Genomic DNA, 15426 nt, shown 5'->3' with positions numbered 1-15426 from the left:
TTTTCTTGTCTGCAAAATCAGGATGATAGTACATTAATTCAATTTAGTAAATACTTTTAGAGCAGTTACTAATAATGTGTGCTAAATACCTAAAAGGAATTTTGCATAAATTGACAGATTAGCTTCCTCCATTAAATATGATATTCCTTAAAAGCAAAGCTGAAGTTGTGTTTAAAAGGCAGTAATACAGGAACCAGGTGTGGTATCACATGTCTATAACCCCAGCCAGCACTCTAGGAGGCTAACATAGGAAGATTCCAAGTTCAACTCCAGCCTGGGAAATTTAACAATTTAACCAGAACCTCTCTCAAAATTTTAAAAAAGAAACTCTGTGTATATAGTTTAGTGTGAAGGCTCTGAGTTTCATCCCCCAGTACCACACACACACACACGAAGTAACACAGTTTTCTCAGAAATGTAAACTGAGAAAGGGAAAGTTGGGTATTTGGAGAAATTTAGTAAATAAGTTACAGAATAAGGAAGAAGAAAATAATTGGTTCCAGCTTCCCTGTTCCTGGTGATAACAACAGCTCTTTAATCCTCTTGGCCCAGCTTGCTAGCCAGCTCTACTAGAGTTTATAACACTGAATATTACTTGGTTGAATCATAAAGACCAAGGTATATAGACAGCTACTGAAAAGGAATAAGGAAAAACAATTGCCATGTCACTGTTTTAATCCATTTAATTGCTACAATAGAGTGCAGAGTAGCTTTTGTTTTTTTCAGTACTAAGGACTGAATCCCATATCTTCATACTGAACTACATACCCAGTCTTTTTTATTTTGAGACAGAGTCTCAGTAAGTATCTAAATTGCCCAACCTGAGTTTGAATTTACAGTCTTCCTGCTTCAACCTCCCACAGTGCTGGTATTACAGATATGTGCCACCATGCTCAACTCTAAGAGGCTTTTACATATTTTATTTACTTTTTCTTTTTTTCTTTTTATCGAACTCACGACTGCCTGCTTGAAAGGCAGGTATTTATGCCGCTGAGCTAAATCCCCAGCCCCTATTTAATTTTTTTGAGACAAGGTCTTACTATGTAGTTAAAGCTGGCCTTGAACTCACCATGCAGCCCAGGCTGGCCTAGAACTCATAGTGATTTTGTTTCAGCTTCCTGAGTGCTGAAATTACACACCTGTATGCATCACGCCTATCTCTAAACAGCTTTTAAACAGCAGAAATTTCTCATAGTTTTAGAGGCTCGGAAGCCTAAGAACATGACACTGGAAGATTCAGTATCTGTTAAAGGCCTGCTTCATTTTTCACAGATAGCCATCTTGTGACTTCATATAGTAGAGGCAAAGTGAGCATTCTGACAGTTTTTCTTTTCTTTCTTGGGGCATGGGAGTATCTTGCTATGTACTGCAGGATGATCTTGAACTCACAGTGACCTTCCTGGCTCAGCCTCCCAAATTACGGGATTACAGGCATGTGCCACCATCCCTGGCTTGAGTTTAATAGTTTTGAGATGTACAGGTCAAGCATTTTCTACTAGAATTTGTCTGATGTCTATCCGATGATGCGATAGAACTACAGGTTATTAGAAGATCACAGACCTAAAATGTCATTTTCATCACACATCAAGTGCTAATACCATCAACTTAGCTTTCACTCTTTCAAAGGGGTGGGTGTTATTCTAAACAGGAGAGTCTACATATAGCTCAGATTTTAAGACATACTCATATATGTCTGAAAACCAAGTACTATTGAGCAAAGTAAGAGACAATTAGAATCCTGACTCTGCACTAGCTATGGGATCTACATTTATCTCTTCCACTTTAGCTATTAGGAGACCCATACACAACTAGCTTTCTGTATCCACATGTTTTATACCCAAGTTCAACCAACTGCAGACTACTTTGTCATTATTTCCGAAAAATGATTTACATTGCATTTATGTTATAATAGGCATTTAGAAGTAATCTAAAATATTAATACATGGGGGACATATATAGGAAATATGCAAGCACATCATTTTATATAAAGGACTTGAGCATCTTCGGATTGTGGTTTGGGGAACAGGAAGAGGGTTGTCTTCGAACTCATTTAGAAAACACATTACAACATTAGGAGGCAGACAAGTGGCAGACAGCTGTAGTCCTAGGTATAGCACTTGTGAGGCTGAAGCAGAAAGACCTCGACAACATGCAGCCTGAGTAACATAAATGAAAACCCAACCAACAATAGCTTTGGAGAAAATAACATTACCACACCAGTATTAATGCCATACATAAATAAATATAATACCAATACTATATTGGTATTATATGTACATAATATACATTATTGGTTGTGGAGATAAATGTTAAGTAGCTTATAAATTTGTCATTCTTTTCTTTTAGACGGGAAAGAAAATTTTGTTTTTGAGACAGGGTCTCGCCATCTACTCCAGGCTGGTCTTGAATTGTTAGGTAGCCTACATTGTCCAGGAACTCGTGTCTCTTACCTCAGCCTCCAGTGCTGGCTGGCTGGCATTTGAGACATAGGCCAGTTTAGGACATTCGTCTTGTTTTGTTTTTTTGAGACAAAGTCTCACTACACAGTTCAGGCTAATCTTTTTTTTTTGTCTTTTTCTTTTTTGTCGGTACCAGGGATTGAACTCAGGACCACACACTTGCAAGGCAGGTGCTTATGCCGCTGAGCTAAATCCCCAGCCCCTATTCAGGCTAATCTTGAACCCACTATGTAGCCCACGCTGGCCTTGAACTAATAGGCTCTCGCGTACCACACGCCCGGCTAGCCAGTTTAGGATTTTTTAAAACATTGTTATTGGTAGGAGAGTATTTTCCTCAGGAAAGAAACTAAAAATCTGACTTCCTCCCCTTTTTGTCAAGACAAATTTGGAACTGCTCGTAAGGAAACCAAATCTAGTTACCCAGCGACCGTCTACCGGTTTCCGGCTTTATACTCATTGCCAGGCCGCTAGGGGTTTATAATTACGCTTGCGCAAAATCCGCCCCACACCGGAATTTAACAGTTGACGAAAGGAGGTTTTTTTAAATCTCAGGAATCGTGATCCTGGAGCACTAGTGGCCGCCTCATTTCTCCAAAGATTGTTAGGATTGGTCAAGTGCGGAAAGTGATGCGGAGCTCTGATTGGCTGACACTCAGACACGTCGCGGCAAATTTGCGTGAGGCCTGCAGCACCGCCTCTGCTCCGTGATTGGCTGGATTTCTAACCAGTCAGCAAACGAGGCGCGCGCTTTGGTTTTTCAGGTTGCTATTTGCCGCCTTGGTTCCCGCGACCCCAACGTCCCAGAGGCGGGGCCCGAGTGGGCCAAGGCTCTCTTAGGAGCCATCCTCTGTTCTGGGGTAACAAGTAGACCTCAGCTCGGCGGAGGTACTGTGAGTGTGGTTCTGTGCTCCAGGTGGGCCCGAGAGGCGGCAGCGGGCCCCGTGGAGGGTTGTTGGAGACGTTCTGGGGTCTGGGGTGGCTCCAGGGCTCCGGAACTCTGAGCCAGAACTCAAAGGGTAGTGGGCAAAATAAAGCGGACCGCGACTTCCAAGGGAAGTGGCGATACACTGCGCTGAGGTTTGTGAAAAATATTTGTAGTAAACAATGTGCATGTAAGATTGTTTTCACTGGGGCTGGGGGTTTAGTTCAGTTTCGTAAGCGCCTGCCTTGCAAGCAGGCAGTCGTGAGTTCGATCCCTGGTACCGATAAAAACGAAAAGGACCAAAAAAAAAGTTTGTTTTCACTGGAAAATTTTTGAGGACTGATACCCTGGATTCTCCGCTCTTGCATTTTTCACAGCAGCAGATTGCTATACTGTATAATGAGGAACTAGTTAATATTTAAAGCTTGTAGTCTCCGGGAACTAGTGTGTCAACAGCGATGTGTGAACGTGCTGAGTGTGCTCAGAAGCAATAGTAACAGTACCATGGTGTTCGGGAGATTACACAGAGGAGGTAATGAAAGTGCTAGATAGTGCTAGATGGCTGAATTTACCAGATTATCCACGTAGAAGAGGAACAGCTTGTGCAGATCCTGGAACGCGGCGACTGAAAATAGTTTCGTGTAACTGGGCACAGGATGCGTGGATATGGGATATGGTGGGACTATATGGGCGGAGTGGAATTGTGAAGGTCCTTTATTCTGTATATGAAGAAGAATCATCCACTCTTTAAGCTTTTAACTTGACCTGATTTACTTAGAAATTGTCTTCTAGTACCAATGGGGACTTTTAAGTAAATCTGGTGAAGTCAGATAAGGTGGGATGGAAAGAGAATTTATATGGGGGAATAAAGAAAAGGAAAAGGTAAGGATGACTTGATGGTTTTCATCTGCTACACAGTGATATTACCTGAGAATATGTTTTGTTAAGTGTATGACTTTATGGTTTTAGTTTCATTAGCTTTAATTCCATGTGTAATGCTGTCAGAATAAACTACCTTATGTATATTGTTTTAAAGTAAGAAAAGATCAACATTGTCTGCGTTTTTACCTTAATATGTAAAGGAAGAGACACATACGGATTTTTAAAACAAGTATTTAACAAGAAAAATTGTGCTTTGTGTATTTTGTAGGGATAGATTTACTAGATGGAATACTGTTATTCTTGACAACCAAATGCTATAAAAAGCTGTACATTTTAAAACCTGTATTCCACAGAAGTGGCGTTGAACCTGTGAAGTCTAGATGTCTCTAAGAAAGATTTTAGTCAGTCTTACAAAGGTACATTCAGTAAGATTTTTGTTCTCCCAAGTATTTTTAGCCTCCGTCTTTATTGGGAAAAAAAAATCTTTCAGATGACCTTTGCTTCTATATGTGTTTCTTTTTTCATCTTCAGACAGTTCCTTTTTGCTGGAATTGAAACAATGCACAGAACTTTAAAAACCCTAAGACTTAGAAAATACAGAACTATAAAGAAAACACTGAGGTCTTTATTTTGCTTTAGTAATGTTTAGATGAAGCTATCCAGGAGTCACTTAGCAATCTGGATTTGAAACTTAGAAGAGCCAAAGTTTTACTTTCTATAGATGGGTGTGCACACCGTGGGAATGAATGAGAGTACGTATAGAGGGCATGTATGTGAATCAAAAAAAGAAAAGAAAGAAAATTGGTATTTCAGCTGTGGAAGTCAGTTTGTGAGGATACAGTATTTCTCTTCCTTCCTCATGGATTGAAAACTTCTTGATAGTTGCCTTATATGCACAATAAATATCCAGCCCAAATTTTTTCCCACTTGTTGATTTGTGGTTTTCTGAAGATTGTGAGGCTTCTGGTAAAAAAATCTCTTGTGTGAGCTACTGATTTGAAGTTGATACCAAAATTTTGGGGGCAAAAATCTGTGCTTTTATTAATTTGCTGATAGATTTTTGCAGTAAAATAAATGTTTATGTTAATTTATAGGCAGAGCCTCAGCAGCATCTGCAAGCATTTAATCTTACTAATCTAGTCACACTTCATCTAAGTAGCCTCATTTTGCCTGTTAATATATGGTTAAATAATCGTGGTTTTTTTTTTTGTTTTTTATCATCATTAATGTCTCTCTATTTCTTTAGGGTACTAAGGGTTTGAAATTCAGTAAGTCACTCACCAAATATCATGGAATCTGTATATCCTCTTACAAGGCACCAGATGAATACCAGGTATAGAAATTATTTTACAAAGTTTGTTTTTGTAACTGTTCACATTAACTTGGGAAGGTAGGTTGAAAGAGAAGAATGTGATATCTAGAGTTAGGAAAATATAGCTGTGCATGGTAGTGCATTCCTGTAATCTCACCACTTGGGAGGCTGAGATGAGAAATTCCCAAGAGTTCAAGGTCCTTGGTGGGGTGAGGGGGAATAAGAATATGAATGAGAATATATATCAGAAAAATCTAAGCATGTGTCCCAGCTCTTCTGCTTCTGAGGTGGGTAACCTTGATTGAGTTTAACTAAGCCTTAGTTTCTCATCTATAAAATGGAGAGGTAATCTCTAACAGAATATTGTGAAGGCTTAAATAAGATTATTTAACAATGCTGACATGGTGGCACACGCCTGTAATTCTAGTGCGGTGGGAGGCTGAGAAGGAAGATAGGAAGTTCAAGCCTAGTCTGGGTAATTTAACTAAACCTTGTCCCAAAAAAAGAAAAAGGAAGGGGCTGGGGGTTTAGCTCAGCGGCATAAGCACCTGCCTGGCAAGCAGGTGGTTGTGAGTTCAATCCCTGGTACCGATAAAAATGAAAAAGACAAAAAAGAAAGAAAAAGGACTGGAGTGACATGTAGCTCAGTGCAGAGGCCTTGAGTTCAATCCCCAATACCAAGAAGGAAAAAAATTATTAAACCATCTGGTACTTAGTAGATATTAGTTCCATTCCCTCTTTCACTTAATTATACCAGAGATCTTTGTATTGATAGGAAGTAGTACTTGAACTCTTGAAACTAAAATTACATAGATGTTTATTTTACATACTTGACTAAAAGCTGGTTTGCTTCCTCTTGTAAATACTAATTCCTTGATTGGAAGCCCTTCGTGTCGGGTGTCCCACGCTTCCTCAGACGTCCCTATGCTTTTCCTACTCATGCGGGGTAGGCAGGTCTTTGCCAGCTGTCTTCTGATTTTCTCATTCTTTTATTACTTTGAGGCCAAGTAGATTGCCTTGTGTTACTTGCCTCTTCGGATCATGTATTGTTCTTTTTTCCCTAGGGAAGAACAATTAGTGCTACATCTAAAATTTCTTCCTTCAAAGTTATAATTATACCCACAGGTACCTTTAGGTTTCGTATTGTCTACCCTTGTGCCGTATGTTCTTGGTGAAAACACTGGCAATATGAACCAAGGAGGCTATCATTTTCCTTTTGCTTTAATTTTGCCCTTCTGTTCTACCATACTGCTACCTTGTATTTGAAGGTTTGTCAGTGTCTGTTCTTTGAAAAGTATAATTACATAACAAATTCAGTATATTTTCTTAATTTTATTACTAGATTGATTTTAGTTCAAATTCATTCCTTCCATTCTACATGAGATGTATACTTATGTAGGGCTGGGGATTTAGCTCAGTGGATTAAGCACCTGCTTGGCAAGCTCAAGGTCATGAGTTTGATCCCCAGTACCAAAAAAAAAAAAAAAAAAAAAAGATGTATACTTACGTGATTTAAAGTTTATTCTTCAGATACTCTATTCTGGTTTCTTTTACTTATTTGGTGACTGCTTTTTGGTAATCTTGATTTAAGGCAGCACCTTTGATTTGTGTATATGTATTGGAAGAAAAGTCTGGACCTCTTTCAATGTGTGATAAAAATTATGCCTCCTATTTCCTAAGAAAAAGTACTTACATATACAGATATGAAAAATCTTGTATCCAATTTCAGTTTGTGTCTCCCTTGCTTCCAAAGTGTATCTATAGACTCCAGAATAAGAAAAGGAGTAATAACAGCATTTGAGGTTTTATTATCTTTCAGGTACCATGCTAAACACTTTGCATGCATTACTTAATTCTCACAACCTGTGACACAGGTCCTATTGATACTTTTTTTTTTTAGAGACAGGGTCTCAGCAAGTAGTTCAGGCTGGCCTTGAGTTTGCAATGCAGTGCAGGGTGACTTCAAACTCATGACAGTCCTGCCTTAGCCACCCAATGCTGAGATTATAGGCATGTACCACCATTCCTGGTTTATCTATATTTTTTATTTTATTTATTTTTAATTATTTATTCATTTTGTCTTTTTGAGATAGGGTTTCTCTGTGCAATTCAGGCTAGCCTTGAGCTCACTTTGTAACCCAGGCTGGCCTTGAATATGTAGTGATCTCCTGTCTCAGCCTCCTGAGTGTTGGAATTACAGGTGTGCACATGTAATCCATGCTATTGTACTTTTTAAAATGAATAAAAGTGACAGATGAATCAGTTTAAGATTGTATAGTTAGTAAGTGGTATTGCCAGTATTTATACTTGACTTTTAACCTATACAACTAAGGAAATAAACCTGAAGTATTATAGACTGGTTTTTAAAGGTACTGTGGGCAATTGAGAATGGGGAAAAAAATAGCTAAGATAGGCACAGTGGCACATGCCAATAATCCTAGAGCTTGGGAGGCTATCACAGGAGGATCTTGAGTTCAAGGTCAGCCTGGGCTACATATGTGATGTGATATCAAAAATTTTTTAACAGTAAAAGACACATTGGTATCGATACCACTTAAAATACTCCCCTTCACTTCAAACACACTTATTCTGTCATTCTTGCCCCTTTCTGAAGCAATTATGGACGTTCTCTTTCCTGTCTTTAGTAGCACAGTCGTGTCTGTCTTGATGTTCTTACTAAATTCAAGGCATTTACCTTTCCTGATTATTTTGACTTCGGGGAAGAGCCAGAAGTTGCACAGTGTTGCAGCCACTGAGTAAGCTGGACAAAACCACGCTGTAATGGTTTTATGAGCCTGCCTTTTTTTGGATGGCACTGGCAGCAGCATTCACCATCTGTTTGATCACACCTCATAAAGATATGAATAAGGACTTCCAGGACTTCTTCAGAAAGTGGCAACAACAATAGGATAAGTGTGTTTGAAGCATGGGGGAGTATTCTTGGGCATTAATGACAATGTGTCTTTTACTATAAAACTTTTCTAAAACTTAAACCTGCATCATGGTTTCTGATCAGCCCTTATAGCTAGTTACAAGTCAGCCTAGACTACATAATGAGAGCTTGTCTCAAGAAAAAAGAAAAAGAAATCACTAAAATTGAACTCTTACAAGGTAGCATGCATTATTTAAGCAGTTTACATGTACTGATTTATTTCCTTCTTCCTTTTTCTTTTTTCTATTCTTTCCTTCTCTTCCTTCTCCTTTCCAACCAACTTCCATTTTGTAAAATTTATTTAGTTTTTAGATTTATTTTCTTTTTTTCAGTTTTGTTTTGATACATAATAATTATACATACCATACTTAGGGAACACAGTGTGAGGTGTGAGGTTTTAATAAATGTGTATGTACATTGTATAAAGATCAAATTATGAGATTTAACGTATCCATTTCCTCAAATTTTCATTCATTATGAATTTTCATTCATTATGTTTTGTTCTAGTTTGGTTTTTGTTTGGGTTCTTTTGCACTGGGATGGGTTTTCACTGAACTACTTTTGTCTTTGAGACCAGGTCTTGAGTTGCCTAGCCTGGCTCAAACTTATGATCTTCCTGACTCACCCTCCCAGATTGCTGGGATTATAAGTATACAGCACCAAACCTGGAAAATTTATCACTTTTTTATGAGAATATTCAGAATCCTGTCTAGTTATTTTGTAATATATACTACAACACTGTTGCCTATAGTCACCCTCCTGTGCTATGAATTCTAAGCTGGAACTTAATTCTTCTATATAGCATTAATTTTTCCACCCATTGACCATTCTCTCTCTATCTCTTTTCCCTACTCTCCCCAACTTCTGGTAACCACTGTTCTACTCTGTTCTAGGAAATCAGCTTTTTTTAGGTCTGGAAATGACTGAGATCATGTAGTACTTGCGTTTCTGCCTGGCTTATTTTATTCAACATAATGTCCTACAGGTTCATTACCATTGTGACAAATGCCAGTATTTCATTCTTTTTTAAGAGTGAACAGTATTTATTGTATATCACACTTTTTTTGTCAGTGGTTGGTCATAGGATAATTGCAAATCTTGGCTGTTACGAATAGTGCTACAGTCAATAGTGCAGATATCTCTTCAACATACCAATTTTATTTTCTTTGGATAAATACTGACTGTACTGCTAGATCCTATGGCAGTTTTATTTTTAATGTTTTGAGGAATTTCATGCTGCCTCCATAATGGCCATGCCAATTTATATTTCTGCTAACAGTGTATACAGGTTCTTGTTTCTCCACATCCATGGCAGTATATATTATTTTTTTGTCTTATCTAAGTCCTTCATCTTTCCCAATTTGTTTGTTTATTTTTGGCCTGGTCTTGAATTCCTGGACTCAATCTTCTTGCTTCAGCCTCCTAAGTAGCTGAGACCGGCTGGGCATAGTGGCATACACCTGTAAGGCCAGCACTCTGGAGGCTGAGCCAGGAGGATCACCTCAAGTTTGAGACAAGACTGGGCTACATAGTGAGACCCTGTCTCAAAAGACCTAAACAAACAAACAGCAGGGACTACAAGCAGGGACCATTGTGGCCTGGTAATGATAATTGTTTTTTACAAAACATCTACCGAGTTTGTTTTTCTTCATGCTTTAAATTTTTTCAAATATATATTTTTAAAGGTTTTCTTCAAGAAAAATGGTACCTTTCCACTTTCCTCCATCAAAGTGTGCACTTTGGAACCCAGTACCAATTGGAGATCTTATCTACTTACATCTCAGTTACTTCAGGTATAATATGTTTCTTTTGTCAAATCAAACCAATATAAGTAATAAAAGAATGTGTTGATTACAATGACCAAAATCTGAAATCCCAAAATCTGAAATCTGAAATGCTCTAAACCAAATCTTTTTGATTGCCAACATGATATGATAAGTGGAAGATTCCACATCTGACCTAAATGTGCCTAGTTAGAATCAAAGTGAAAGCGTACAACATGGAGTTGTATAAGATTACCTTCAGGCAGTTAGGGATTTAGCTCAGTGGCACAAGTGTCTATCTGGCAAGCACTAGGTTGAAAATTCAATCCCTGGTACCCAAAAAAAAAAAAAAAAAAAAAAAAAAGATTACCTTCAGGCTATATATATTGTATAATGTATAAGATGTGTATAACACCTAAATGAATTTTATGTTTACACATGGGTCCCATTGCCAAGATGTCTCGTTATATATGTACAAATTGTCCAAAATCTGAAATACTTCTCTCCCAAATATTTTTGGTAAGGAGGACTCAATCTGTATTCATTTTTCTTTACTTTTCCATTTAAAAATTCCACCTGTTGCAGCTTAAATTATTACCTTGTACTTATGAGAAATAATTTTAACTTCATAGTTAAAATACTCAGCAAATCTGAAGTTTTGAATATGCTGGAAATTCAAGAAAGATTAAGTGTTCATAAAAACTGGTGCTTGAGAGACTGAGGCTTGAGGACTGCTGTGACCCATTAAGACCCATTGAGAATTTGTATGTAATATTGTACTTATTGAGAGTAATAATCCAAGAAGTATAGATTTTAGTGGGGATAGCCTAGCATCAGTCAAATTGGGAATTGTTTTTCTATAACCACATTTACATTATACTGGGTTTTTGTTTTGTTTGAGACAGCATCTCATTATAGTTCTTGTTGGTCTCCAAACTCATGGCAATCCTACTGCCTCAGCCTCTTAAGTGCTGAGGTTACACATGTCCACCACACCCAGCTTGCCATTGGGATTTAAAGTGTTATAATTGAAGTCAGACTGACTACAGCATCAGATCCTGATTCTACCACTTCTTGTTTATGTAACCTTAGTACTCAAGGATCTTTCTTTTTTCTTTAATTAAAGAAAATAGCTATAATACCCATTTCAGGCCTGGTACAGTTATACAGGCCTGTAATCCCAGTTACTCGGGAGACTAACGCATGAGGATCAGAAGTTCAAGACCAGTCTGGGCATTTTAGTGAGACCCTGTGTCACAATAAGAGTAGAGATGTGGCTCAGTGACTCGTGGGTTTGATATCCAGTGCTAGAAAACACACATGCGTGCATACAGTTTTCATCGTACTTTTTGTTTTTGGTTTTTATCTAAAATTGTTTTTTAATTGAACCCATGTACATGCTCTGCAAGCACTCTACCACTGACCTACCCCAGCCCTGTTGTGTTTTTAAATGTGGAAGTACGTATATGAAAGGTTATTTATAACATATATGCGTAATATATGGCTTCAGTTGATTTTTCTTTTTCTCTTTCTCTTTTGTTTTCTGTTTGAGACAGGCCCTTGCTTTGTAGTCCAGGCTGGCCTTTAACTTACCATGTAACCTAGGCTGGCCTTGAACTTGTGGCAATCCTCTTGCCTCAGTTTGCTGAGTACTGGGATTATAGGTGCACACCACTACACATGGCTGCTCCTGCTGATTATATAACCTTGTGAGTTTTAAATTGATTATATTTTTGCTAAGCATGGTAGTACACTCCTGCAATCCCAGCATTCAGGAGTCTGAGGCGGGAGGATCACTTTGAGTTCAAAGTGAGCCTGAACTACATATTGGGACCATATCTCAGCAGAGGGGGAGTTAAATTGATTATATTTTATTTCTGCAAGTTCTATATGATTGATGGTGGATTTTTTCAAATTTATCTGAACTTTTTTTAGTTATTAAACATTTTCTTTTTATGTATCTTTAAACATTTAATCATGTTCTACGTTGAATTTTTCTATTATCTAAAGCCTATAAACAATATGGAAATGAATGTGGCTATTTACTCAATATTTATAAGAACTGATCAGCATCTTAGTTTGTCGGTTCATGCTCTGGTTCATAAAATTAAGCAGGTGCCTGGAAGACAAGTAGAGCTTCCATCTCCGCTTATTGCCATTCAGTTTCCAGATGACCCTCTCTACCCACTGCATTTGACCTTGCAATATCCTGAAAATACATTTTAAAGATTGTGTTATATTATAGGCAGCATTTCATGACCCACATTGAACAAGACTTCTATTATTTTTCAGAAATCCAAAGCTTGTGGTGACTGAAAAGACCATTCGACTTGCTTACCGTCATGCTAAGCAAAGTAAAAAGAATGTGCCATGCTTCTTGCTTGGTTCTCTCACAGTGGATGATGGTAATACACTTTTAAAACTTACTTGTGTGGCAAGAACAGAGCTTACATTTATTGATTGAGCCAGCCTGTCTGTGCTTTGTACTAATTGCTTGTTATGAAGATAAGTAAAACTGTTACAGATATCTCAATATAGTCAGGTGGAAGAATATATAAATAAATCATTATTTGAAGTTAACGTTTAATATGCTACTGGTGTGGCAAATGTATTTTGCTATAACGTAACTTTGGTTTATAGTTTTTATTTGTATGCTGTATAACTCTTGTTATTTCTGTTCCTCAGATGAAGAAGGTGTAACATTGACAATAGATCGGTTTGATCCTGGTCGAGAAATACCTGGATGCTTAGAAAGAACTCCTACTGCTTCTCTTCCTGGGGACTTTTTGATCCCTTGCAAAGTTCATACTCAGGGAGTTTGTTCAAGTGAAATAACAGCTGATGATGTAGATGACTTCAATGCAGCTTTTAAAGTGAGACTCATTTTGTTATTCTTAGTTCTTAGAATCATGCCAGGTATGCAGTACTTCAGTAAGCCCATATTTGAGACCTGTTTATACTAATTTATCACTGAATTATCGTGGACTGAAATCTAATTAAATATGGTTTCTGAAGCAAGGGACAGTGATATGGGCAGCATTCAAGAAAAGTAGCAATGCGACTAAGATAGGAAACGTTAAGATGTGCTCTGTGTAACTCTGTGTAGTTTTTGCAGGATTTTATGGAGAGTCACAGAAATAATAGTTTGGTCAGATTATAGAGGCTTGTCTCACAGGCTAAAGAAATTGAACTTTTTGAATGGGCCATGCATTCATAGAAAGTTTCTGAAAAGAGAAAATACTGTCAAATGAGGGATGGTTGATCTGATGGAGTTGGCTGACTGAAGTCAGTTCAGACCATCACAGTAATCAGATGTTTAGAGAGGGATGTGCTATCCAGTAGTAGAGTGGTGGCACTAACACTAGAAAAAATACAGTGAGTGTGAGCAAATGCTGGGCAAGAACTACCTGAAATTTGGAGTAACAAAAGGAATCAAAAGGGAATGCTCTTCAAACTGTCTAAGGCTAAGTCAGAATTAAATTATATCCACGCTTACTTGCATAATAAATAAATATTCCTATTTCCAAGTGTTGGTAAGTCATCTAAGTTAGAAAACGTGTGACCGAGCTTGGAACAGAAGTCCTATTTGCTATAATGTAATTATTCCTTCATCATTTGATCACATAAAAAATGAATTCAAATCTAATAATCCAGACTAATTTAATTTTGTTAATGCAATATATTCTAAGTGTGTATGCACAGTATAAAATATATTTTGAAGATAGAGGCACATTTCAGTTTTCATATAATAATTGTATCATATTGATTCCTTAGGCTTTGCAGCAGCATGTATGTAGCAAAGATTCCTTGGATTGTGGTAAACTGCTTTCTGTACGAGTGCATATCACTTCCAGGGAGAGTTTGGACAGTGTGGATTTTGACTTGTATTGGGAAGCAGTAACGCTAGCAAATAACTTCAAATGTGCACCTGTGAAGCCCATTCCCATTATTCCAACAGCTCTGGCAAGAAATCTGAGCAGTAATCTGAATATTTCTCAAGTTCAAGGTACCTATAAATATGGGTAAGTGAAAGATATACAGTATTATTCTAAAATTTTAAGAAGTGATTGCATTAAGTTTTTTTTAGGATTATAAGAATGTAAAATATAAATTATTTAAAATATAAAATATCATATAAATAATATAAAATAATGGTGCACTCAGTTTACATGTCAGAGGTCTGATGATTTGTCAGTGATGAGGGAAAGTTAAAAAATAAAGTGATGTTGTTATTTTTCTATCCTTTTGATCCTGGGAACTGAGCCCAGAGCCTTGTACATGCTAAGCACATGCTACCACCCAAGTCCATTAAATTTTCTGAATATAGAGTTTCCTTTTGAAGGGTTATACCCATAACCTTACAAAAATATTTTTGATTTTAAAAAATTATATTAAAATTGGTTTTGGGGTTAGGGATATGCTTCTGTGGTAGTGCTTGTCTAGCATACAGGAGGTCCTGAATTCAATCTGTGGCACCACAGCAGGGGAAAAAAAGGTTAATACTTCATGATTTAAAAATGTAAGGAGAAGTTACTTCTGTATTATTGTTCCTATCCTACTTTACCTAGGTTTTAGATCATTTTGTTCAACAATAAACTGACTAATCGTGAATCTAAGAGAGCCCAAAGAGTTTATTTATACCATATAGCTTTATTTATATAATTATTATTTATGATGTACAGGTAGAAAAAGGAAATAAATATTTGTCATACTCTTGCCAAATTGTCAACTACTTGAAGGTGGAGTTTCCTCACATAGCTGGAGCAGAATTCTCTACAACTTCTTATCCTTAGTTTCTTAGGAATTGTAAATCAAGATGCATGTTTTCTGATCCTCTGTAGGGCTACTTCTCGCATACTCGTATTTTATCTATTTTCTACTGAAATATGTTAGTTAAGACAGTGTGAATAACCTATGCTTTAAAAACTTTGAAGTAGCATTAAGTATTACACCACTGACTTGCTTTCCTGCTGACGCCACTCTAGTTAGGTCTCTAGCATCAGCAATGTTTGCCAGTGTGTACTGAAGTCCAGTACTTTGCCTGTAAAAAATGCTGCTTTCAGGGGCTGGGGATTTAGCTCAGCGGCATAAGCGCCTGACTTGCAAGTGCGTGGTCACAAGTTTGAGCCCCAGTACCGATTTAAAAAAATAAAAAT

General features: G+C 37.4%; 1 protein-coding gene across 6 annotated transcripts in view; it reads left to right on the top strand.

Moving 5' to 3' along the window:
- Stil (STIL centriolar assembly protein) overlaps positions 1–15426 on the top strand; it is a 71960-nt gene that overhangs the window by 8725 nt on the left and 47809 nt on the right. For 2 of the 6 annotated variants that reach the window (XM_063236429.1, XM_063236426.1), the window contains exons 1-6: positions 2341–3344; positions 5510–5596; positions 10193–10300; positions 12563–12675; positions 12956–13143; positions 14045–14292. In XM_063236429.1, the coding sequence (XP_063092499.1) occupies positions 5553–5596; positions 10193–10300; positions 12563–12675; positions 12956–13143; positions 14045–14292 (701 nt within the window). In that variant the 5' untranslated portion in view covers positions 2341–3344; positions 5510–5552. The other 4 variants (XM_063236430.1, XM_063236427.1, XM_023565118.2 and 1 more) reach the window with 4 other exon arrangements.

Source organism: Cavia porcellus, unplaced genomic scaffold, assembly GCF_034190915.1.
Source record: "Cavia porcellus strain 051 isolate PalLab524CR breed Dunkin Hartley unplaced genomic scaffold, mCavPor4.1 scaffold_25, whole genome shotgun sequence".
NCBI classification, from domain to species: Eukaryota; Metazoa; Chordata; class Mammalia; order Rodentia; family Caviidae; genus Cavia; species Cavia porcellus.
The sequence above is the reverse complement of the archived record's forward strand: the minus strand, read 5'-3'. Positions and strand labels throughout refer to the sequence as shown.